At 50.7% G+C, this 25,353-nt stretch overlaps 1 protein-coding gene across 7 annotated transcripts in view; it reads right to left on the reverse strand.

The window, feature by feature from the left end:
* The window catches only part of CACNA1B (calcium voltage-gated channel subunit alpha1 B), a 176,099-nt gene that overhangs the window by 44,552 nt on the left and 106,194 nt on the right, over positions 1–25,353 (reverse strand). For all 7 annotated transcript variants that reach the window (XM_055144303.1, XM_055144288.1, XM_055144268.1 and 4 more), the window contains 5 exons: positions 9,069–9,206; positions 8,339–8,540; positions 8,014–8,178; positions 7,605–7,715; positions 7,258–7,341 (listed from right to left, as the gene is read on the reverse strand). In XM_055144303.1, coding sequence (XP_055000278.1) covers positions 7,258–7,341; positions 7,605–7,715; positions 8,014–8,178; positions 8,339–8,540; positions 9,069–9,206 — 700 coding nt within the window. The remainder of the gene's footprint in view (positions 1–7,257; positions 7,342–7,604; positions 7,716–8,013; positions 8,179–8,338; positions 8,541–9,068; positions 9,207–25,353) is intronic.

Consider the following 25,353-nt stretch of genomic DNA (forward strand, 5'->3'; position numbering starts at 1 on the left):
AGAGAACCGGAGACACCACTGGGGCTGGGGTCGAACCAAGCACAAAAATCAGCCAGCTCTGGGTTCCATGGTCACATGGAGTGAGAGGGGCCAGCCCTTTTGGGGGGCACGGCACTGGGTTGGGTGGTGTCCAGGGCAAGATGGTGTGCTTGGAGGTCAGGGGCTTCCCACTCTGTCTGGTTACAGATAGGGTGTCCCCACATGGCCTGAGAATAACTTCCTGCCTCTTGGGTGTCTCAAAAGATGCAAGCAGTTCAGGCGTGGCCACACTGTGCCAGGGAGTGGTCAGAGAGAGAAGAGGACGTAGAGTAGATGTGGACAGAGACGGCAGAGCGGGGCTGCATGCAGGAGCCCGTGGGAATGTTCTCTCGCCCTCCAGGGCTGCCCCAGTCTTGGCCGGCCTGAGGCATTCTGTGCAGAAGTGGGTCTCACTCTATACCCAGGGCCAGGGGCCCCAAACACACCTTGTCTACGTGCCAGGAATGGCTCCTTTCTCAGGACAGGCTTTTGGCTGCCACGGGCAGCAAGGGATGTAGAAGCTACTCAGCTAGAGGGCCTCACAGCTACTGAATGGTGGGTGACAGTGGACGGGGCCCCAGGAGCAGGGCTGGGTCTAGGCTAAGAGCCATGGTATAAAGGCTGGTCGGGGTACAGACTAGTGGGCCAGCAGAGGCAGACTTGGGGCTGGCCCTAGGCTTACCTCGGCTACTCGCCTGCCTGTGCTCGGGAAACGAATCTGGGCAGGAGGCAGCTCAGCCAAGAAATCTCCACTCACACGGTGAGCACGTCACCAAGAGTGGGCGTGGGAATGAAAGGGAACATTTACAGTGCGAGGACATCCTCTGTTCAGGCACTGACCCAGACGTGTCTCCTGGCAGTGTGAGGAGACACTCTGTGGGTAAAGAAGATAGGAACGTCCACGCACCCAAGTCCTGGGCGTGAGCCTCAGAGCCCAGGAAGTCACTTCCTCCTTGCTGTGGGACTCGTGCTCCTACCTGCTGGGCTTCCTTCCAGGGGTCCCCTGGCACTGAGGGGGTGACGGGTGGTGGCAGACAGACAGCCCTGGAGTGCCAGGATGATGACAGGGAAGCAGTTACAGGCTGCAAGCACAAAGCAGGGCTGCCCGGACAGGCCCCAAGGCGGCTGCATGCAGGGTGCTGGGCGACAAGCAGGGTCACACTGTACTCTGGTCTCACTCACGCCCCCTGCAGTGGACACAGCCCCCCTCCCAGTCCGCCCCCACCCCCCGCACCCCCGCCAAGTCCATGGTTTCTGCTGCACCACAGGCAGCTGCACATCGCAGCCCCGAGTCAGGAGGTGCGGGGCACACTCCACATGGCACTGCCCAGAGCTGACACCGGCCGAGGCTCCCGGCAACCAGCCTCCTTGTCCACCAGTCAAGCCGCGGACAGGCAGTGGGCAGGTCCCTGGGGAGAGGACATGTGCCCACATGGGAGGGCTGCCCAGATGGCACAGTGTCCCTGGCCCCCCTGCCTCCAGGCACCCCTCCTCCTCACGGACCAGAGTGAGGGAAGAGGGGGTGTCACTGGTGGAAGGAGTGAGCAGGAAGGGCTCTCTGACGGGTCCAGCCCCACACTGCAGGGGCGTCCCTCAGGGCTCAGCAGCAGCAAAGGGTCTCCCAAAACCCAAAGAGCTGCTGCTGCGGTGGAGGCCGGCCTGTGGAGGACTGTGCCGGAACCACACAGTTGCTTCCAGAAACGAGAATTTGGGCCCCTCGCTGGCCTCACGGGCCACATCTCCAAACAGCTTCTCTCCGGGTGGTCCTCACACAGGCCCAGTGTGACACCCCACAGAGGGACCTGAACCCTGCTGCTCCTGGAGGCACACCCCTGGCCCCAGGCCGGGCCTCATAAGGAAGAGCCTTTCAGGAAGGACACTAGGGCAGACTCCGGCAAGGCCACTGCCAAAGCCACAGGACTGGGTGAAGCAGGAAGTGATGGTGGCAGCAGAAACCATGGAGCCGTCGGGCCAGGTCCAGACTCAGCCCCCACAGCCCAGCTCGAGTCTGTGTGCTCCGGCCCTCTCAGGAGCCACGTCCCCATCCCAGGCCAGAATATCCTTATTCCCAGGCAGAATGTTCCCATAAGACCTCGAGGAACTGACCGGACCCCAGGGGGGAGTGTGTGGGTGAGGCCAGAGGGGAGGGTGCAGCCAGACACTGGCTACATGCCACTGAACAATGAGCACAGGAAGCAGGAAAGGGGAGTGGGGGAGCAGAGCAAGGGGCTTAAGAGACATTTAAAGTCATGAAACCAACCGTTTCCTACATGTGATGTTTTCATGGATGGATATTTGCATGTTATTACAGATTGGGGTGTTTGAGCAGCAGGTGTGAACATACAGACGAGACATGGTTTTCGCATTGTATGTTGGTAGGATGGCGTGAGTCAGCAGGGAGGTTTAGGTAAATCAAGAACAAAAACAGAAAACAAAAGAGAAGATGAGTCATAAATACAAGCAAAAGATTCAACTCTGAATACTTCATTGCAAAATCTTAGGACTTTGGTAAACTTTGTGTGTTTTACTTAAATGTATCAAATCAAAACATATTTTTGAAGTTTGCAGGTGATGCAGATAGGGCGGCACTCATTTGCATTCCTGTTTATAATGCAAATCCACCCGCGACTCACAAGCACTTTTTTTTATTTCTAGGCAAAGAAATCAATGTCAGTTTTGTGCTTCCTCAGGCCCCTCACTGGCACCTTTACTAAGATGAGTGTTCTATTTTGATTTGTAAATTGAGGGGTGGGAACTGACACTCATATTTTTGCCTAAAAAAAAAAAGTGCATTCACAAAGTAACATATGAAGTGACTACGGATGAAAGAATAAGACGCCACGCATTCACAACCAATTTCCACCAGGCAGAGCTGAGTGAAGGGGGCCCAGAGAATGGGTGTCTGAGCCCCACACCCCACCGCTCGGGGCATCCCGGACTCAGTGGCTACATACACAGCTTGCTGGAGGTGAGTTCCAGGAACTGTGTGTGAGCCGCCATGGCCCCAAGGTTCGGCTGCTGAGAGGCCTCCTGGCTCACCTCTTCTCTCCCAACTTGGCCTCCGTGAGCCTCAGGAACCAGAAACCACCTGGTCTGCCCCTGCTGCCTAGTCTGGAGTCACCAGCACTGGGTCTGATGCACTCGCTGGACCCCTCATTTGGGAGTCCAACAGGTGCAGGGAAGCTGGCGTCCAGACTGCACCCCGCCGTCCCTACAAACCCAGTCCACCTGCTGTTTACATAAACACATGGGTGCTCTCCTCTTCTCACTGCCCCTACTGACACCCTGTCCATCTAGGGCCCCACCTGGCATCCTGATCCATACAACCGGTCACTACTCCCCACCCCCATCCAAGCATCATGTCCACTACTAGCACCACCTTCACATGAGGCTTTGCTGCGAGGACACACATGCCAAAGAATGGTCCTCTTTGCCCTTGGTCCTGCGGCCTTTGGCCGACGGCAGTGTGGTTGGTGAAAGTCACACCAGCCTGTCTATGGGAGGGGTAGCAGAGGCTGGCTCTCCTGCTGCGCAATTTCTCAAGTCTGAGACCCCACCTGAAGGCTGCACCCAACTCTTGTCTCAGGGTCTGGGCTGGGCCAGCCCCACAGCCAGAGACCTCAGCTGTGCAGGGGCCAGAGAGGGGATGTCAGAGCAGGGACTGGTGCTGTCAACAATTTGCCAAACCCCCCCTCTCACTGGAAAGGAAGCATGAACAAGGTGGGCCAGGCCCTGCCCTGCCTTCCTGGGCCATGTGTCCCTGCACAACCCTAGTGCCCTGCTCTCCTCTCACAGGCCCAGATGCTTTCCCTCCTTGGAGGTTACGTGTCAGGAAAACACAAGCTGCGATGCTCCCCCCAGCATCTTCCCCACTCAAGGGAGGAAGGCTCAGCACACAAGAGGCAGGTTTATAAATGCTGCTGCTGTGTCCGGGTCATGCCGCCAGTGCTCAGGAGCCGCAGGAGTCAGGAAGATAGTTTACCTATGGTTTTTGTTTATATTTGTTGTTCTTGCTTTTAGGGCCACACCGGTTAGTGCTCAGGAGTTACTCCTGGCTCTATGCTCAAGGCTCACTCACTTCTGACAGTGCTCGGGGTGGGGGGCCATGGAGTGCTGGGGTCAACCACGGTCAACCCAGGTCAACCATGTAGAAGACACGCACCCTGCCCACTGGACTGTACCTCCAACCCCTGTCCATGTTTTCAGAAGGGATGGGCCCAAACGGCCTCTCCCTGGGTACTCACTGCCCTTCTTTTGATGAACAGGAACTTTAGGAGACTGCATTTCAGCTATGGCTGGTGCCTCACAGTTTGGTAAATCAACCCCTAGCCGTGGTCTTAAAGCAGTCTCCTGTATTTTCTCTGAAGAGTTTAGAACTTGTGCTATTTGCATCAGTCCTTCATCCACTTGACATGCATGGTGGCGAACTTTCCGCGCGCTGCTCACTGTGGCAGCACATGCATGGCTGAGCTCTCTGCCCACTGAGCTGTTCTCTTTGGGTGGCTGCCATGGCCTCCTTGGGCCCACCCCACAGTCTCAGCTGCAGCAGCTTCAGAGCAAGGCTGACTGCCAGCCCCTGCCACTGGTTCTCATGAACACAGAGCATCTGAAGACCTCTATGTGTCCTCACACATTTCAGAAGCAGCCTGCCAAGCTCCAAAACAGTAGACAAAGTAACTCCAAAACCAAAATCACTGTTTTTTCACTGCAATCCCACTGAATCCACAGGTGAATTTGGGGGAAGTTATCATCCCAAAAGTGGTCCCTATTCAAGGACGTGCTATATGCCTATCAACTCAAGTCTCCCTTGTTATCTTCCAAAACTGTCTAGCAACTTTCTGTGTAAAGATCTTGCTCCCATACTCTGCTGGGCTTACAGTCAGGACTGCCAATGACGCAATGAAATGCAATCAGCTTATTTAAGCAATCTCCAATTCAGCAACCCTGCCAACATTCTAATTTGTTTAGACTTCTAGATTTTTATCCTGGAAATAATGCTCCCTGGAAATAGTGATAGCTTTTCCTGTTCTTTACATGTTTTATTTTCCTTATCTTTTCATCCAAGAAGTACTATGGAATACCTACCTACCAAGTACCAGCATAGGAACGGGGCAGAGAGGCAACAGTCTACAAGCTCCACCTTGGGAAGGCCAGTGCCAATGTCCTGACCTTCAGAGCAGACCACTGCCTCGGCAGGTACCCCCCGAGGAGCTGCTCCTGGACACTAGTGTCTAACCACAAGACACAGTGTCAGATCTAGGAACTCCTGGCTGGGGCAGCCAAGCCCAGCACCTGTTCACAAGGTACCTCGGAAATCTGAGCATGTTGCAGGCAGCCTAGACATGTGGCCGTGGGTGCACTGCTGCTACCATGCCTCAAACACCAGGAGAAAGCAGGCAGTCTGCTTAATGGGGGGGCTGGTACCCTAAGCTGGTGAGAGACTCCTGAGACCCCACAAAGGAACATCTGGAGATAGCACCCAGTGGTGTGAGGGGAAGGAAAAGGCCCACACAGAGGCCTGCAGATTCCTAGGTAGGTACCTATGCTTGGCCAGGCCTCCGGAGGGAATGGCATATGGGCAGGAGACCTCCAGGGGGTCTTGAAGAGGGGCCCCCCACCCTCAATTTAAGCATCTGCACTGTGTGCTGGTGTCCACCAGAGGGGCACAGACGGTGGCTAGTGTCCATGCTAACCAACAAGTCCAGACGAGCAGCTGAGGCAGGTGTGTGGAGTCTGGCCAACGGGAGCTGCGGGGCCCATCTCAGCACAGCGGGTGGCCTTGTGCTACTCCAAAACACTGTCCTGCCCTAAGCAGAGGCCAGCACACGCCTCTGAGCACGGCAGTGCTGGGAGTGGCCTCCAGCCACGGGGAAGCCCGCTCACCCAGCCCCAGCACCCGCTGCCCAGGGGCCCTTGCCATCGCAGGTGCAGCCCCCGGCCTCCAAGTCTCAGCACATAGGCAATGGATTCCAAACACAGCAACTCAGAGCAGCAAAGGAGCTGCTGAGGGTCCCCACAATCGGAACTTTGGGGAACGCAAGGCCCTGGTTCTAAGAGGCAGGAAAACTATCCACTGAGGAAAACACCAAAACACCTGTGAGGGCCCAGAGGGCAGGACACGTCTGTCTGGAACCAGGCATTTCTGGATGCTTGTTACCAGCCCTAACCTTGAATGGTTGATAGGGGGCTGCCAGAGCTGCCAAGACAAGGCCGGTGGGCACCTGGGCCACCAGAGGGAGATGTTCTGCACCAAGCCAGCAGCCAAAACCACAGCAGGCTGGCCACAGAGGAGGCACTTGGAGAGCAGAGCGGTGCTAAGACCAAGTAAGCACTGGTAGGGAGGCCTGCCCATCTGGGATGCTGTGACCAGCCTCTCTGTGTGCAAAGGGATGGAGGGAGCAGAGCCAAGGGCCTGGGTGTGAGGCTAAGGGTCCTGCCTGCTCTTCAGGAGGCCCACCATACAGCATCTACCCTGACCTTACACATCCCAGGGTCCAGAGCCTGTGTGGGTGCACTCAGGCACCGAGACCCGACACAGTCTGGCTGTGGCCTTGAGGGTGAGGGTATATGCTGCAGCTCAGGGTGTGGCCCTCCCTTTCTAGAGCCCCTGGGTGTTGTACTCTTCCCCCAGGCTTGGGACTCCCTCCTCCCCCCACCTCTTCCACGAACCCGGCTCACCTGCCACTTTTCCTCAGAGAAATGTGTCAAGGCCACCCCTACCCGCATCCTCTTCCAGAGGACTCAGCCTGAGGCATGCAGCTGAGGCATCGCCGCCCCCCCCCACCCAGTCCAATTCAAAGTGCTGTTCTCGGAGGCATTGTGTATCGCGGGCTCTGAGAAGGCCTAGCCAAGGCCACACTCTGCCCCTGACTCTGGCAGCCTGGTAGCTAACAGCAGAACTTGCTCACATGCAGACACCACTAAGCAGAGCTCTACAGAATGCTGGCGCTTACTGAGTTGAGTACAGACACTCTGGCAGTAACTGTTAGATGTGTGAGGGCACCTGCCAGCCCTACAGCTCGTGTCTAGCTCAGGCTTCTGGTGACGTCCAGGCCATCCATCAGGGACCACTTCCCTACCCAAGAATAAACATTTGCAGAATCAGAACCCCATCAGCAGCCCCACCTCTAGAGGTCTCTCCTCCTGACCAGGAGGAGAGCCAGGCCAGCTGGGCTGGAACACAGAGGGAGCCCTCGAGAGGGAAGGGGGCTGGAGGAGGGTCTAGAAAGGGCTACTTACCGCAATCTCTGTTACTAAAATATCAGTAATACTTCCCAACACTGTGACAAAGTCAAAGACATTCCACGCATCTCGGAAGTAGTTCTAGAGAGAAAGACACACACAGTCAGGCCTAGGTGGTGGCTCTGAGAGCAAGAAGGGGCAGTCTACCCAGGAGACCCCGGGGACGGACATGCTGGGCCCAGGCCGAGCTGCACTGGGCTGTGTCCTGACAGCCGTGTGGGTGCTACCCCTTGCTGGCCGCTGCAGGGGTGGCTGTGCTCTCAGGGTTCCCCACCCCAAGCTGTTAGCCCCCACAGGTCTTCCCCCCAAGGAGCAGTGTGAGAGAGGGAGAGTGGGGCACATACCAGCACCCCAAAGGCGATGAGCTTCAGCACACATTCCATGGAGAACATGGAGGTGAACACGATGTTGAGACACTTCAGCATGAGCTCGTACTCTTCCGGCGCGTTATAGAACTGCCAGGGAGAGCGCTGATGGCCACGGGCTGAACACGCAGAGAAGCCCCGCCTTCCCATTTGGGGTGCCCCTCCCCATGCCTCCCCTGTGCTCTCCCAGAGCCTTCTCACCGTCCCAGCCCAGGGACAGGGAGAAGGAAGGCAGGACTCCGCACACAGGCCAGGCTGAGGGACAGCACCGCAGGGTCCTGCTGCACTGGCTACTCAGTGCACACCAGCAGGACAAAGGCCAACTCCCTGCCTGGCGTGATCAGCACAGACACCCCCACCCTCTGGACCCTATGCTGGCCCCAGGCACCTTCATCATCAGCACCACTGTGTTGAGGGCGATCATGGCCATGATGAAGTACTCGAAGGGTGGCGAGACTACAAAGGTCCAGGTCTTGTACTGGAAGGACTGCTTGTTCTGGGGCATGTACCGCGTCAGGGGCTTGGCGCTGATGGCAAAGTCGATGCAAGCCCTCTGCACGGGGAGGGGAGCACGAGAAGCTAGAGGCAGGCCCCTTGCAGCACCCCACCCAGGAGCCTGCCCGCTCACCCTCATCCCAGCAGTTGCTGTAGCTCCCCAACCCTGAGGGTCCCCATGCAGGACAGAGCGAAGAGAGGCCAGAAGGGACACCTACCTCGTTCTTCTCCAGGCTGCACTCAGACATCACCTTGTCCCCCTGCTCCTGGAAGGTGATGATGATCAGGGCCACAAAGATGTTGACGAAGAAGAAGGGGAAGACCACGAAGTAGACGACGTAGAAGATGGAGAGCTCCATGCGAAACCCCGGGCTCGGGCCCTGCTCCTCGTAGGTGGCATCTACCGAGTGCTTTAGCACCCTGGGTGGAGCAAAGGCTTTGTCAGGGGAGCCAGCAGGGACAGGCTCTGGATCGGCCAGCCTCAGAGCTAAGGACTATCCTTTCCGGGGGGTTCCACTTGCAGCGCTCCTCTGGAGTTGGCAGCTGGAGACTGCCAAGCAGGGGCCCCAGCCCCAAGAGGAGAGGCGGAGGCAGCCTGCCAGTCTGGCACTACCCATACCCAGCCCATGCGTCTGCTCACTGTGGGCTCCCCGGTCAACAGGCTTAGAGCACTGACTTCCTCCTCCCAGAAGGAGCCCCTCCAGGCCAGGGTGGTACTGAGAAAACACCCTCAGCTGCCCTAACTGAAGCTGGGGGACTGCAACAGCAAGATGCTTGGGCCCAGCCACTCAAAAGGGATCTTCCTGGGCTTGATCTCTTCTTCCCAGGTAGCTCTCTCTGAGGTATGGCCTATGACCCCTGGCAGTAGATGGCAGGGCCCAAATATACCTGCTGAGCCCCTGCCCCTGGAGTCTGTGGGGCAGCGGCCATGAGCAGAGGAACACTCACATGGGCCAGCCTTCTCCCGTGGACACAGTGAAGAGTGTCAGCAGAGCCCAGAGCACGTTGTCATAGTGGAAGTCATATTTCTTCCACTGCCGGGGCTGAGCTTCCACCTCCTCCTTCTCGTAGTCCAGGTACTGACCCCTGGAAACAGCGCACAGAGGTTCCATGTTACAGACACTGACCTGCGTGGCAATGAGCTTGGAAAAGACATGCCTGACCTTGCAGAGAGCGCTGTCTGCACATATGTGCTGGGCCAATGTGCACCCACAAAGGTGAAGAGAAGGTGGGCCCCTGCCCCATTAAGAAAAGCAACGAAATGGGTTGAAGACCTGACCCAACAGCAAGGGCAGGAAAGCACTGAGGGGTCTGAGAAAGAGAAGCCTGAGGTTTGAGGAGAGTGAACTAGAGCAGCAGCCCAAAAGAGATCAGTGGAACTCATCCCTGTGGCCTGGACCTCGGCCCCTGGTCACCCTGGATCTCAGTCCCTGGCCACATCTGGAAAACACCTGGGCCTCAGTCCCTTGACACACCTGGGCCATGTCTGGACCTCAGCCCCTGGCCACACCTGGGCCATACCTGGACCTCAGCCCCTGGCCACACCTGGGTCACGCCTGGACCTCAGCCCCTGGCCACACCTGAGACCTCAGTCCCTGACCACCTCTGAACCACACCTGAACCTCAGCTCCTGGCCACACCTGGGAAGTGCTGCCAGAAATCTGCCACCCCATAATCTGGTCTCGGACCTCTTCACCTCCAGAAAGAAGCAGACTTGCGGGGGTATGGCGCCGCCAGCAGGTAAAACCTGTACCTGTGGGCGAGTGCATCAGCAGCTTGATGGTGCCTTCAGGCTTCCAGATACCCCAAAGTTGCTGCTGTCCCTTTGGCCAGACCCCAACCGCTTGGGGCCAAGTTTACCAAGAATTAAAAGGGCCAAAAGTCAGGTACGTGGGAAACACATCCACAGACCACCTCTGGCTCAGCTATATAAGCTCATTTATTGGCCTTATTTCAGAGATCCATAAATCTTGAAAGAGATCAAAAGATGCAGTTAGGGCCTATAGCACAGCGGTAGGTGGGAACCCGTGACTGAGAGCCCCAGGCTCGCTTGGATCGGGACTCGGCCTCCTCCCCCCAGGTTCCCAGTTTTCCAGTAGCTTGGCAGTGACACCCACAAACTGCCCCTGGCGCCATGTGATCTCATCAATGGCCAAGACCCAGAGACTATAAACTAAAGCTCCCAGGAGAGAGCACCGCAGAATGCCCTGACCCTGTGCCAGGCTGTCTTCACTAGGGCACCTCAGAGGGGGAATGGGTTGTTTCCCTCCCTGCCCCAAGCAGAACCCTGGCAGCCAAAAACCTCCATAACTCAACCACCGCCATGCCCAAGGCCGCTCTTCACATGCTCAGACAAGCCTCACCCAAGAGGGCATGAGCCTCACCCAAAATGGGATGAACTTCACTAGAGAGAGGACCGGCAGAAAAACCCACATATGCAGGAACCTGTGACTGAGATCTCCAAACCCATTTGGATCGGGACTGGGCCTCCTCCCTACACGTTCCCCAGTTTCCCAGAAGTTTGGCAGTCACACCCACAAACTGTCCCTGGCGCCATGTAATCTCATCAATGGCCAAGACCCAGGGACTATAAACTAAAGCTCCCAGAAGAGAATGACACAGAATTTCCTGGACATTATATTCCTTCCATAACAAGCAATACAAAACAAATCATTTAGCATTGCCTTTTCGGCAGGTTTGAGGGGTGGTGAGACTGGTGCTGATATATTGAATGCAACCAAAGTAGAGAGAGAGTATGGGGGAAATTGTCTGCCACACAAGCAGGGGAAGGGTTGGAATGGGGGATGGGGAATACTGGGGATTTTGGTGATGGAAAGTGTGCACTGGTGAAGGGGTGGGTGTTTGATGATTATATGACTGAAGCTCAAACATGAAAGCTTTGTAGCTGTATCTCACGGTGAATAAAAAAAGGGGGGGGGAATAATAATAAAATAAAGTTAAGACTTAGAATAGATAAAAAGAAAAAGTAATGGGGAGTTCATGCCCAATTCAATCAGCTTAATCAATGGCTGAATAAATAGCAGTACTCCTACAGTATATATATAAAAAAAAAAGCCGACTTGCACTGCACCCTGGAAGGTAATTTAAGAGACTGAGCCGGGGACTTCTGCCAATGTAGACATGTCCACTGAAGCACCTAAGAACCAAACTAATTCCCAACAAACCCTGGGACTAAACTGTCACTTCAGTTAGGACTTCTGGGAGTGCCTGCCCTTTTCAGAAAAGAGTTATTTCCCGCTTCCGCCCAGAGATGAACCAAGAGCCGCGGCACGAGAAGCAGAGCCTCCCGCCTACTGACTGTGATCCTGAGGTCTCCTAACCCATTTTGGCACCAGAGCAGACTCTTGCAGCCATGCATTTTGACTGCGAACTGAACTACAACCTCGTGCAGCCCGGGAAGGGATTTTTTTCCCTCTCCACCCCATTTTTCTGAGCGAAAATGGCGGCAGCGGCAGCAGCCACGCGGTGAGAGCCACCCTCTAAGACCCCTACACCAGGAGGTAGGACTTTCTTTAGTGACGTAGCCTGTAGGTGATCCTGGGAGGGGAGGTGTTCCCGGCGCGCCTTCCGCCCAGAGATGAACCAAGAGCCGCGGCACGAGAAGCAGAGCCTCCCGCCTACTGACTGTGATCCTGAGGTCTCCTAACCCATTTTGGCACCAGAGCAGACTCTTGCAGCCATGCATTTTGACTGCGAACTGAACTACAACCTCGTGCAGCCCGGGAAGGGATTTTTTTCCCTCTCCACCCCATTTTTCTGAGCGAAAATGGCGGCAGCGGCAGCAGCCACGCGGTGAGAGCCACCCTCTAAGACCCCTACACCAGGAGGTAGGACTTTCTTTAGTGACGTAGCCTGTAGGTGATCCTGGGAGGGGAGGTGTTCCCGGCGCGCCTTCCGCCCAGAGATGAACCAAGAGCCGCGGCACGAGAAGCAGAGCCTCCCGCCTACTGACTGTGATCCTGAGGTCTCCTAACCCATTTTGGCACCAGAGCAGACTCTTGCAGCCATGCATTTTGACTGCGAACTGAACTACAACCTCGTGCAGCCCGGGAAGGGATTTTTTTCCCTCTCCACCCCATTTTTCTGAGCGAAAATGGCGGCAGCGGCAGCAGCCACGCGGTGAGAGCCACCCTCTAAGACCCCTACACCAGGAGGTAGGACTTTCTTTAGTGACGTAGCCTGTAGGTGATCCTGGGAGGGGAGGTGTTCCCGGCGCGCCTTCCGCCCAGAGATGAACCAAGAGCCGCGGCACGAGAAGCAGAGCCTCCCGCCTACTGACTGTGATCCTGAGGTCTCCTAACCCATTTTGGCACCAGAGCAGACTCTTGCAGCCATGCATTTTGACTGCGAACTGAACTACAACCTCGTGCAGCCCGGGAAGGGATTTTTTTCCCTCTCCACCCCATTTTTCTGAGCGAAAATGGCGGCAGCGGCAGCAGCCACGCGGTGAGAGCCACCCTCTAAGACCCCTACACCAGGAGGTAGGACTTTCTTTAGTGACGTAGCCTGTAGGTGATCCTGGGAGGGGAGGTGTTCCCGGCGCGCCTTCCGCCCAGAGATGAACCAAGAGCCGCGGCACGAGAAGCAGAGCCTCCCGCCTACTGACTGTGATCCTGAGGTCTCCTAACCCATTTTGGCACCAGAGCAGACTCTTGCAGCCATGCATTTTGACTGCGAACTGAACTACAACCTCGTGCAGCCCGGGAAGGGATTTTTTTCCCTCTCCACCCCATTTTTCTGAGCGAAAATGGCGGCAGCGGCAGCAGCCACGCGGTGAGAGCCACCCTCTAAGACCCCTACACCAGGAGGTAGGACTTTCTTTAGTGACGTAGCCTGTAGGTGATCCTGGGAGGGGAGGTGTTCCCGGCGCGCCTTCCGCCCAGAGATGAACCAAGAGCCGCGGCACGAGAAGCAGAGCCTCCCGCCTACTGACTGTGATCCTGAGGTCTCCTAACCCATTTTGGCACCAGAGCAGACTCTTGCAGCCATGCATTTTGACTGCGAACTGAACTACAACCTCGTGCAGCCCGGGAAGGGATTTTTTTCCCTCTCCACCCCATTTTTCTGAGCGAAAATGGCGGCAGCGGCAGCAGCCACGCGGTGAGAGCCACCCTCTAAGACCCCTACACCAGGAGGTAGGACTTTCTTTAGTGACGTAGCCTGTAGGTGATCCTGGGAGGGGAGGTGTTCCCGGCGCGCCTTCCGCCCAGAGATGAACCAAGAGCCGCGGCACGAGAAGCAGAGCCTCCCGCCTACTGACTGTGATCCTGAGGTCTCCTAACCCATTTTGGCACCAGAGCAGACTCTTGCAGCCATCCATTTTGACTGTGAACTGAGCTAAAATATTAGAAACCCAAAACCGCGTGGCCGCTATCGCGGCCGCGCGGACTCAAAGTCTTCACCTTTGCCAAGGAAGAGAAATTATTAGATGATGCTTATTCAGCAGGCCTGATTGTTGGGGAAAATTTCCAATCAACAATAGTGAGTTCTGTATGGAAATATGAAATGTACTCAATATATAGAGAGAATAATGGGAATATCATCAGCTACTTAGATGGGGGAGGGGTGGGAGGGGGGTGTATTGGGGTTCTTGGTTGTGGAACGGGTGCACTGGTGAAGGGATGGTGATTTAATCAGTATTTGACTGTGACTTAAACCTGAAAGCCTTGTATTTTTTTGTTTTCACGGTGGTTCAATAAAATATTTCTTTAAAAAAAAAAAAAAAAAAAAAAAAAAAAAAGAAAAGAGTTATTTCCCAAGAATTTTAAGAGTATTCTATAGTGACTGCTTTTCTTGCACATCATGTGTCTGAAGGACACAGTAAAATATGAATAAGGCACCAAGCTGGTCCAAGCAAGCACAGAAGAGCCGTGAGAGCACAGGGCACATGAGTCAGTGAGAAGCCAGAGCCTAACGCTGCACAAAGGAATGTCAGTGGCAAAAGCCAGAACTAATGCTGCAGGGTCTGATTAGGACACAGACTAACCAGCCACCAGAAAGCGACTATTTTCCTGGACACAGTTCCAGGGCTTAGGTTTGGCCTAGGTATGCCTCAGAAAATTAAGTACCTGGGAATCAGCTTGACAAAGGAGCTGAAAAACTTACACAAAGAAAATTATAAATCATTACTAAAATAAATAAAACTAAAAAATTTCCAGGAAACTGAAACACATCTCCAAAGCATTCTATCGATTCAATGCAGTCCCTATCAAAATACCCATGACAGTTTCAGAAAACATGAAGTCATGAAATTTGCATATAAGTGGATCAACATGGAAAGTATCATGCTGAGTGAAATGAGTCAGAAAGAAAAGACAGACATAGAAATATTGCACTCATATGTGGAATATAAAGTAGCTGAGAGCTTACAATGTTGCGATTTCTGGCAGATATTTCTCTGGACTTAGTTACTAAAATATTAAAATACAGAAATCCAAAACTGTGCGGCTGCTAGTGCAGCCTCCTGACCTCATATCTCTTCATTCTCAGCAATGGAAAACAAATTATCTAATGCTTTCTTTTCAGCAGGTTGACTTTAGGGGGGGAGAAACTCCAAATCAATAATAGTGATTATTGTTGAATATTTTGTTGAAATACTGAACGTAATCAAAGTAAAGTGAAAGTAAAGTGAAATTTACCAGTTACACATGCGGGGTGGGGGGCTGGGGAGGTGGGGGTGGTGGGGAGGTATACTGTGATTCTTGGTGGTGGAATATGTGCACTGGTGAAGGGATGGGTGTTTGAGCACTGTATAACTGAGACTTAAACCTGAAAGCTTTGTAACTTTCCACATGGTGATTCAATAAAAGAATAAAATAAAAAAAATACCCATGACAGTTTAAAAGACATAACTCAAATGCTGTTGACATTTATATGGAGTAACAAAACTGAAGCAGGCAGGCAGGTATATGGGGAAGGGTACCCCATGGCAAGTTTTTGGAAAATAATAAGACCAACTAGCCCAGAGGCTGTCAGGACCCACCTTGTGGACACAGGAACTAAGGCCTGATTAGACCTATAACTGTCATTAGCACAAACCCAGAGAAGGCTGGGCCCCTGAAAAAAAGCTCCAGCAGGAATAAAGGCCAGAAAAATCATCTATCAATCAAAGACCATCAACTACTCCCAACTCTACCCCATGGCAACCACCCTAGCAGTGACCCTTGCTTAGGAGAAAGTCCCAAGTGGGGCAGTTTGGGAGAAAGCCTATGAAAACCAACTTGAACAAAGGAAGTGCATGCATGTGCTGCCCGTGCCCATGTGCTGCTGCCAAGCACATGTGGTGCCCAAGTACATGTGTTGCCTGCATTTCCCCTCTTTTCGGGGCCACATCAGGAGATGTTCTGGGATTACTCAGCACTCAATCCTGGCAGTGCTTTAGGGACAATATGGGGTGCTGGGAATTGAACCCAGGTTGGCTGTGTGCAAGGCAAATGCTCTACCCACTGAATTATTTCTCCAGTCCCCCCCTTCTTTTTGGCTTTTTGGGTCACACCAGCGATACTCAAGGGTTAGTCTTGGCTCTGCACTCAGGAATCACTCCTGGAGGTGCTCAGGGGATCATATGGGATGTTGGGGCTTGAACCCGGGTCGGCCGTGTGCAAAGCAAACACCCTGCCCACTGTACTATCGCTCTGGCCCCTCATTTTCTCTCTTGAGATGTGTACTTTTATACTTTCATGTCTGATGGTGCAATGTGTACTGGGGCTCCCTCTCCACTCTGGAGAAGCCCATGTTCTCTCCTGAGCACATCTCTCTCTCTCTCTCTCTCTCTCTCTCTCTCTCTCTCTCTCTCTCTCTCTCTTTCTCTCCCTCTCCCCTCCCTCCCTCCCTCCCTTCCTCCCCTTCTTCAAAACTTCCACATAAAATCAATTTTATTTTTTGCTTCACTGCTCATCTTTTCCTGAAATTTTTTCTGAGAGAAAGGCAAGACCCCAAAAAGCCTGGGTAAGCTCTAGAACTGACTTTCCTTCCTGCAAGGAGCAAGGCCCACAGCAGACTCTTATTCCCTGGGTGACAGAGGCTGAGAAAGAGAAAGCAGCAGGTTCCCTTCACAAGGGTGTCTCCTCTCTCCTCTCCACTTCACATAAGTCAACCAGGGACACCACCAGCATCAAAACTCTGAATAGCCAAAGCAATCATAGGGAAAAAAGAATGTGGAAGGTTTTTCTTTCCCCAACTTCAAATTATACTATAAAGCTATTGTAGTCAAAACAGTGTGGTGTGGAATGAAGACAGACTCTCAGACCAATGGAATTTAACTGAGAACCCTGAGACAGATCCTCAGATATATGGGCAATTAATCTTCAATAAAGCCACAAAAAGTATGAAGTGAAGCAAGAAAAGTCCTTTCAACATATGGTGCTGAGAAAACTGCTTTGTCACATATGGAAAAATGAACTCAGGGGCTGGAGAGATAGCACAGCGGGTAGGGTGTTTGCCTTGCAAGCGGCTGACCCGGGTTCGATTCCCAGCATCCCATATGGTCCCCTGAGCATTACCAGGAGTGATTCCTGAGTGCAGAACCAGGAGTGACCAGGTGCGCATCGCCGGGTGTGACCCAGAAAGCAAAAACAAACAAACAAAGAAATGAACTCAGACCTCTTTCTAACACCAAGCACAAAAGTCAAATCAAACTGGACTCAAGGCCTCAATGTAAAACCTGAATCCATAAATTATACTGAGGAAAACATAGGTAAAACCCTTCATGACATTGAATCTTAGAAGTACCTTCAATAATTCAATACCATTGGCAATGCAAAGAGAAGCAAATACCAATAAATGTGGACACATGACACTAAGAAGTTTCCTGCATCATAAAATAAATGGTGGCTAGACTAAAAAGACACCCCATAGTCTGAGAGAAAACACTTTCCCACCACTCATCTAACAAAGGCTTAATATCCAAGATAGATAAAGCATTGGTAGAACTTTTGGTAGGAGCATCACCCAGCTGTACTAAGGGTTTATTCCTAGAAGTCTCAGGGGACCATATGAGGTGCCAGAGATGGAACCAGGACCAGTTGCATGCAAGATGAATACCCTACCCACTATTCTATCACTCTGGCCTCAAGATTGGTAGAACTTTACAAGGGAAAAAACAACAAACTCCATCAAAAATAGGGAGAAGAGATGAACATAAATTTCCTCAAAGAAGACACACAGATGTTCAAAGCTATTTTAAAAAATATGCTCTACTCACTGGTTGAGCTCTACAAGAAGAAAACATCCAACCCCATCAAAAAATGGGGCAAAGAAATGAACAGAAACTTTACCAAGGAAGAAATACGAATGGCCAAAAGGCACATGAAAAAGTGCTCTACATCACTAATCATCAGAGAGATGCAGATCAAAACAACCATGAGATACCACCTCACACCACAGAGACTAGCACACATCCAAAAGAACAAAAGCAACCGCTGTTGGAGAGGATGTGGGGAGAAAGGGACCCTTCTTCACTGCTGGTGGGAATGCCGACTGGTTCAGCCCTTCTGGAAAACAATTTGGACGACTCTCAAAAAATTAGATATTGAATTCCCATTTGACCCAGCAATACCACTGCTGGGAATATATCCCAGAGAGGCAAAAAAGTACAATCGAAACAACATCTGCACATGTATGTTCATCGCAGCACTGTTTACAATAGCCAGAATCTGGAAAAAACCCGAATGCCCCAGAACGGATGACTGGTTGAGGAAACTTTGGTACATCTATACAATGGAATACTATGCAGCTGTTAGAAAAAAGGAGGTCAAGAATTTTGTAGTTAAGTGGATGGGCATGAAAAGTTTCATGCTGAGTGAAATGAGTCAGAAAGAGAGAGACAGACATAGAAAGATTGCACTCATCTATGGTATATAGAATAACAGAGTGGGAGACTAACACCCAAGAACTGTAGAAATAAGTACCAGGAGGTTGACTCCATGGCTTCGAGGCTGGCCTCACGTTCCGGGGAAAGGGCAACTCAGAGAAGCGATCACCAACTACATTGTAGTCGAAGGCCATGTGGGGGAAGGGAGTTGCGGGCTGAATGAGGGCTAGAGACTGAGCACAGCGGCCACTCAACACCTTTATTGCAAACCACAACAGCTAATTAGAGAGAGAAAACAGAAGGGAATGCCTTGCCACAGTGGCAGGGTGGGGTGGGGGGGAGATGGGATTGGGGAGGGTGGGAGGGACACTGGGTTTACAGGTGGTGGAGAATGGGCACTGGTGAAGGGATGGGTTCCCAAACTTTGTATGAGGGAAGTATAAGCACAAAAGTGTATAAATCTGTAACTGTACCCCCACGGTGATTCTCTAATTAAAAACAAATAAATTTTAAAAAAAATATGCTCTACTTATGGTTAGGTAAGTACAAATCAGAATGAGATATCATCTCACACCAATGAGACTGCCACACATCACAAAGCACAAAAACAACCAGTGTTGGGGCTGGAGAAAGAGTACAGTGAGAAGTGTGCTTGTCATGCACATGGTTAACCTAGGTTTAACCCTTGGCTGTGGTCTCCAAACACCGGCAGGAGGAATCTCTGAGTATGGAGCAGGAGTAAGCCCTGAGCACTGCCAGGTATGACCCCAAAACCAAGGAAGGAAAGAAGAAAAATAAATAAATAAAATAAACAAATAAAGACCCAACAATCATTGTTGACAAAGATGTGTGAGAAACAGAACCCTCATTCACTGCTGGTGGTGCTATGTCAACTAGTTCAACATTTTGGAAAACATTTTTGTTCTTTGCAATGTGTGGCAGTCTCACTGGTGTGAGATGATATCTCATTCTGATTTGTACTTCCCTAACCATACAGACACTTCTCAAAAAACTAGGAATTGAGTTTCCCTACAAATCAGAAACTTCCCTTCTTGGCATCTATTGGAAAATACATCTGCACTCTGATGTCGATTATAGCACTACTCACAATACCAAACTCTGGAAACAACCCAAGAAAAGATAACTGGATAAGGAATCTATGGTACAGATACACAATAGAATAGCAGTCAGCTATAAGAAAAAATGAGATAATCTAATTTACTGCTATGAGGATGTAGATAGTACCATGATGAATGAAATTAGTTAGAAGTGGAGGAACAGATACAAAAACACCTCTGATAAGTGGGATATTTATATATGTATATAAAGATAGTAGGGGGATAACAAATACCCAAAGGCAAGAGAACTGAGAAGTGGGCCTCAGTAGGAAGCTACCACGGCCTGGGGTGGTGAGGCAGTGGGGGTGGGGGGGGAGTGAGACACTCTGGCAGAGGGTATGATGCTGAATGTTCTATACATAAAATCCTACCATTAATAGTTTTGTAAACCATGGTGCCTAAAGCTTTTTAAAAAACAGGAAGCGGCTATGAACAGAAGTTTCCCTTAAGGGGTCATAAGTGAGCATCATTCCCTTAAGTGCGCATCAAGAACCTGGCCTCTTAAACAATGAACTGTGATCCCATATGTAGTTGAGTAACTGAATGGAGGGTGGGAGGGTATAAAAAATGTTGATTTATGATTTACTATCAGTAGATATTTGATTTTTATGTATCTTTTACATAGTCAGGGTCATGTGAAAATACCTCAGGTGAAAAATAGTCACGAGTGAAAAATTTGGGAAGCTATGATCTTTGTTTCTCGGAACATACACTAACAGAGGCATTGGTGGTGTTGGTGTCCTTGTCAACATGAACTTGGCCATGAGCATTGATTCATCCGAATGCCTAACAACTGGAATCGGATGATTACGCTTGAATAGATGTGGCTCACTGCCAGCAGTTTCTATCTTCATCGTCTATGCACCAACATCCAACTATGATGAAGAAATTAAGAAGTTCCACATGGAGCTGGAGAAGTTCTATAAAGAAGACCACACCTTCTACAAGATCATTGTTGGTGATTTTAATGCCAAGATAGGACCCAGAAGGTTGCCCGAAGAACTCCACATTGGGTCCCATGAACAGGGTGAGAGACTGTCTGAGTTCATCATATCGACCAAGACCATCCATGGTAACTCACAGTTCCAGAAGGCCGAATCTAAACATTGGACATGGGAATCTCCCGGTGGACAATTCCACAATGAAATTGACCACATCATATTCAATCGAAGGTTTTGCCTGACTGATGTCACTGTTGTCCCAAAATTCCAAACGGGATTGGACCACCGTCTCCTTCGTGCAAAATTCTACTTCACTGAGCGGGGAGAAAGGACTGCAAAGTTTAAGAAGAGAACTCCCAGAATGACCACCAACCGGGAGCTCTTTGGCACTATTGCAGCAATGTGGGAAGATGCCATCGTTGACAACATTGACGAGGAATATGAACGACTGGTTCAGCACCTCCATGATTTCGCAAAAAATGCCGAGAGTGGGAAAGCCACAATCAGACACCTGTCTTCAGAAACTCTCAAGCTCATTCGCCAATGTGGTTCTGCACAAGCCTCAGGCAACCACAAGCCAATGTCTGAGTTCACAAAGCTGTGCAGAGAAGCAATAAAGGAAGACCACAAAGAGAAGAGCAGCAGTGTTGGCCGATGCGGCAGAAGCCGGGAAAAGTATTTGCAACACTCGCCTGTCCTTCGCCAACTACAAGACCAAGATGACTGCCCTCCGACGTCCCGATGGATCTATTCCATCTTCCAGAAGGGCGATGGAGAGGATGATTCACGATTTCTACTCGGATCTCTTTGACAGCCACGTCCACCTGCCCACATACCAAATTCTGCAGGATGGATATGTCGTTCCCAACGTCCTCCCTTCCAAAATTTGACACGCTATTTTGTCAGTAAATAGGTGTACAGCACCCGATCCAGACAAGGTCAGACCCAAACACCTGAAGAATCTGCCGCCAGTACTCATCAATACACTGGCTCGGCTCTTCACATGCTACCTGTTCGAATTCAAGGTCCCGTCCCAATGGAAAACCAGCAGGACCGTTCTGTTTTACAAGAAGGGAGACATCCACGACATGGGCAACTATCGCCCAATCTGCCTGTTATCCGTCGTCTACAAGTTGTTCACTCGAGTCATCCTGAATAGAATAGGCAGAACACTAGATGAAGGACAACCATGTGAGCAAGCCAGGTTCCAAAAAGGATTCAGCACCATCGACCATATCCACACAGTGACCAAACTCATTGAAGTTTCACGAGAGTTCAAGATAACGCTCTGTCTAATTTTCATCAACTTAAAGAAGGCCTTCGATTCTGTTGAGATGGAAGCAGTCATCGAAGCTCTAGCCAAATAAGGCTTTCAAACTCAGTACATCAAGATCCTCCACGAGCTGTATTATGGATTAACCACCAGGATCACACCATTCTACAAGGAAGTGATCATTGACATAAAGAGAGGGGTTCGGCAAGGCGACAAACTCTTCAGTGCCACCCTCAAGAACATCATGCAATGACTGGAATGGGAAGGAATGGGAGTGAAGATAGATGGTCGGCAACTACACCACCTCCGCTTCACTGATGACATCATTCTCGTAACGCCAAACATTAGCCACGCGGCACAAATCCTGGCCGACTTGGACCGCGAGTGTGAAAAGGTTGGACTGCTGCTGAATCTCAGCAAATGATGTTTATGAAAAACGAACTAGTCCCTGACATTCCATTTGCTCTCAATGGAATGAACATCTCCGAATGCAGCAGCTATGTGTACCTGGGTCGAGAATTCAACATGAGGTACCAGAACTGCTCAGGAGGAAGAGAGCAGCATGGAATGCCTTCAAGAGCATTAACCTCTGGCTCTGGGCACATCTTTTTGACTCCACCGTTCTCCCTGCTCTAACATATGCCTCAGAGGCCTGGGCCCTATGAAAACAGGATGAGAACACTATTCAGGTATCCCAAAGAGGAATCGAAAGAGCCATACTAGGAGTATCATGTTTCACTCAAGCGAGAGATCTCCATCGATGGTCAAGAATCAGGGACGCTGTCTCGTTTGCCAAGGTGTCAAAAATCAGATGGGCCAGACACGTAATGCAATTCAGAGACAACCGCTGAACTAGAGCTGTTACCAACTGGATTCCACGGGACATCAAAAGACCGCGTGGCCGCCCACCAATGAGATGGCCAGACTTCTTAAAACTCTGAATGAATGATTCGAGGCTCTTCCTGTTCCTGGAGCAAGCAGATATCATTCGGCTACACTAGCACGTGACAGGGACAAATGGAGACATTACTGGCGCCCGCTCCAGCAAATCGAAGATCAACAGGATGACGAGTGATACAAGTGATGATCTTTGAGATAAAATTCTTTATATAGAATTGTTTCAAAAATGAAACAAACACTAAATTTAAAAATGGGTAAAGAGAACCAGAGAGAAGATACAGTTGCAAAGATGCTTACCTTGCAAGTGGCTGACCCTCGCATGATCTCACCATCACATAATGTTCCCCACGCCCTGCCAGGAGTGAGCCCTGAGCACAGAGCCAGGAATGAGCTGTGGGCATCACCGGTGTAACTCAAATCCCTCCCCTCCAAAAAAAAAATCTTGGTAAGGAAGCAGAATAGACATACTCCACAGGAGAAGAAAAACAGCTGATAAGCACCTGAAAAGGTTCTCCACATTGCTCCTCAACCAAGATCTCCAGTGAGGTACTGAGCAGACACATGTGGCAGACATGGGCACAGATCAGAAGGACAAACAATGTAGTACTATTGTCTCATTGTTCATCGATTGGCTCGAGCGGGCACCAGTAACGTCTCCATTGTGAGACTTGTTATTACTGTTTTTGGCATATTGAATATGCCACGGGAGCTTGCCAGTCTCTGCCATGCGGTCAGGATACTCTCGGCAGTTTGCTGGGCTCTCAGAGAGGGACAGAGGAATGGGTCGGCCACGTGCAAGGCAAACACCCTACCCACTGTGCTATCCCTCCAATCCACAGATCAGAAGGGCAAACAATTGGTGCTGGTAAGTATCTGGTAAGGTCAGAAATGTCCTGCTCTCCTGCACAAAGCTTAACAGACCAGGGTGAATCAGAATGAAGCAGGTCAGGTTTGTGCCCTCCCAGTGCTGTTTGATCCCACAATCCAAAATCACCACCTTGCCCCTGGCTGGACTCCACTGTCTCAGGACAGACCTCACAGAGATAATCTGCTGAAAATTTGGGTATGCAGGTTTTGTGATTGAAGTCTCCAGGCTTTCTCAGAGTCGTGATGGGCTACCTCCCCCAGCTTCCCTATACTCCTGAAAGCACCAACAGTCACCCCCACGAACCAACTCTAGCACCACCATGTAAGCTCTCTACCAGCCTTGCTTCAGAGACCCATAAGTAAATCTTGAAAGAGATCAAAAGCCACAGTTAATCTCGACCCAGGCAAAGCTGAATAGACCAGTGTAAACTGGAGGGGGGAGGGTGAGCCTAGTGCCTGCCCAGAAGAGCCCTGGCAGCACTTGCTCTTAAAATCGCTGCCATCCCAGAGACTCACATACGAATCTCGGAACCCAGCGGCTTTTGGAAGAAATGCTTCCGGACTTCGCATTAGGTTCCCGGTGCTGGGCCACCCCAGGTGGGAAAAGGTGCCATCCTACCGCCTATCCCCCCTGATGGCTCAGTGGCCATCATCTTCCAGAGGCCAATGGACAGTCAGTATGGGCCAGCAGTGACCAGACACATAGAGCCTCAGGGGATGGGGGTAGAGCCGGCCCTTTCCTCCCCCTCCCCAAAGAGACCCCGAGTCACCACCCACAAATGACCCCTCTGGCTACTGATCAAGCTGCTTATGATCCCAGAGACTCACATATGAATCTCGGAACCCAGCAGCTCTTGGCAGAATCCCTCCAGATTTAATTATTAAAATTTCAGAATTCCAAAATTGTGCCGCCTATTCATAATCACCAATAGAAAACAAATTGTCAAACATAGACTTTTCGGCAGATTTGAGTGTTGGGGCAGAATTCCAAATAATAATGGTGGGTCTGGTGTCAAAATATTGAATGCAATCAAAGTAGAGAAAAAGTAACATGGAGGTCATCTGCCACACAGGTAGGGGGAGGGTGTGATATGGGGGGTATACTGGGGTTTTTGGTGGTGGAAAATGTGCACTGGTGAAGGGATGGATGTTCCATCATTGTATGAACGAGACTTAAACCCGAAAGCTTTGTAACTGTTCTCACGGTGATTCAACAAATAAATTGATAAAAAAAAAAATTACTACCATGACCCTGTTTGGAGTCCACTGTCTGAGGCTAGACCTCACCAAGATATAATCTGCTGAAAATTCAGGTGTGTGGGTTTTGTGACTGAAATTTTCAGGTTTTCTTGGGATAGGATACATCCCCCCACCTCCCTGTACTTCTGGAAGCCTCAGCAGTCATATCCACACCCCAAACTGCCACCCCAGTTAAAAAGCTACTCCCGGCTTACCTTCCTGATAAAAATACTGAATGCCCTGGACAAACACAATGACATCTTAGCATCTGTATTGCAAACCATAATGCACAAAAGGAGAAAGAAAGAAAAAAAGTGGGGGGAGGGGTTGGGGGATGGTGGGAGGGAAACGGAGGACATTGGTGGTGGGAAATGTACACTGGTGGAGGAAGGGTGTTGGATCATTGTGCGACTGAAACCCAATCATGAACAGCTTTGTAATGGCATGTCAAGGATATTCAATACAAAAATTTTTTAAAGAAAGAAACAAAGAAATATCCTCCTCTTATGAGGAGAGGCAAGAAATGATTCAGTAACTTTGAAAAGTGGTCTGCAATTCCCAAAATTGTGGAAGTTACTCTGACCCAGAAACTCCACTCTGAGGTCTACACTCAAAAGGAATGAAGATGTGTGATAGAAAAACCTCCTAATGCTCAAATTCAGCAACAACCCAACTGTCCACCAGCAAATGAGTAATAAATAAAATGTGGAGTATCTAGAGATCAGTAAAGTATTCAACTCCCAAAAATAGGGGGTGAAGCACTGAAATGAAGGGCCCCAGGGGAATTGATTCAAGATGAATTACCCTCAAAGCCTGATGGTAATGAGAGAAGTTGGACATGAAAGATCACTTGTTATATGATCTTGTGTCAGAATGACTATACAAAGGTTAGAGGTTGCTGAGAGCTGGGCCCAGTGACGCAGAGTGTAATAACCAAAGGTTACCATCTGTTTCATACAACAAAAATGTCCTAAAATTGACAGTGGTGGAGAGGTGTCTGATTCTGTGAAAAGACTAAAACCCAGTGAATTGCCCATAGATTATATTTTAATTAAACTATTTT

This window comes from Sorex araneus, chromosome 1, assembly GCF_027595985.1.
Source record: "Sorex araneus isolate mSorAra2 chromosome 1, mSorAra2.pri, whole genome shotgun sequence".
NCBI classification, from domain to species: Eukaryota; Metazoa; Chordata; class Mammalia; order Eulipotyphla; family Soricidae; genus Sorex; species Sorex araneus.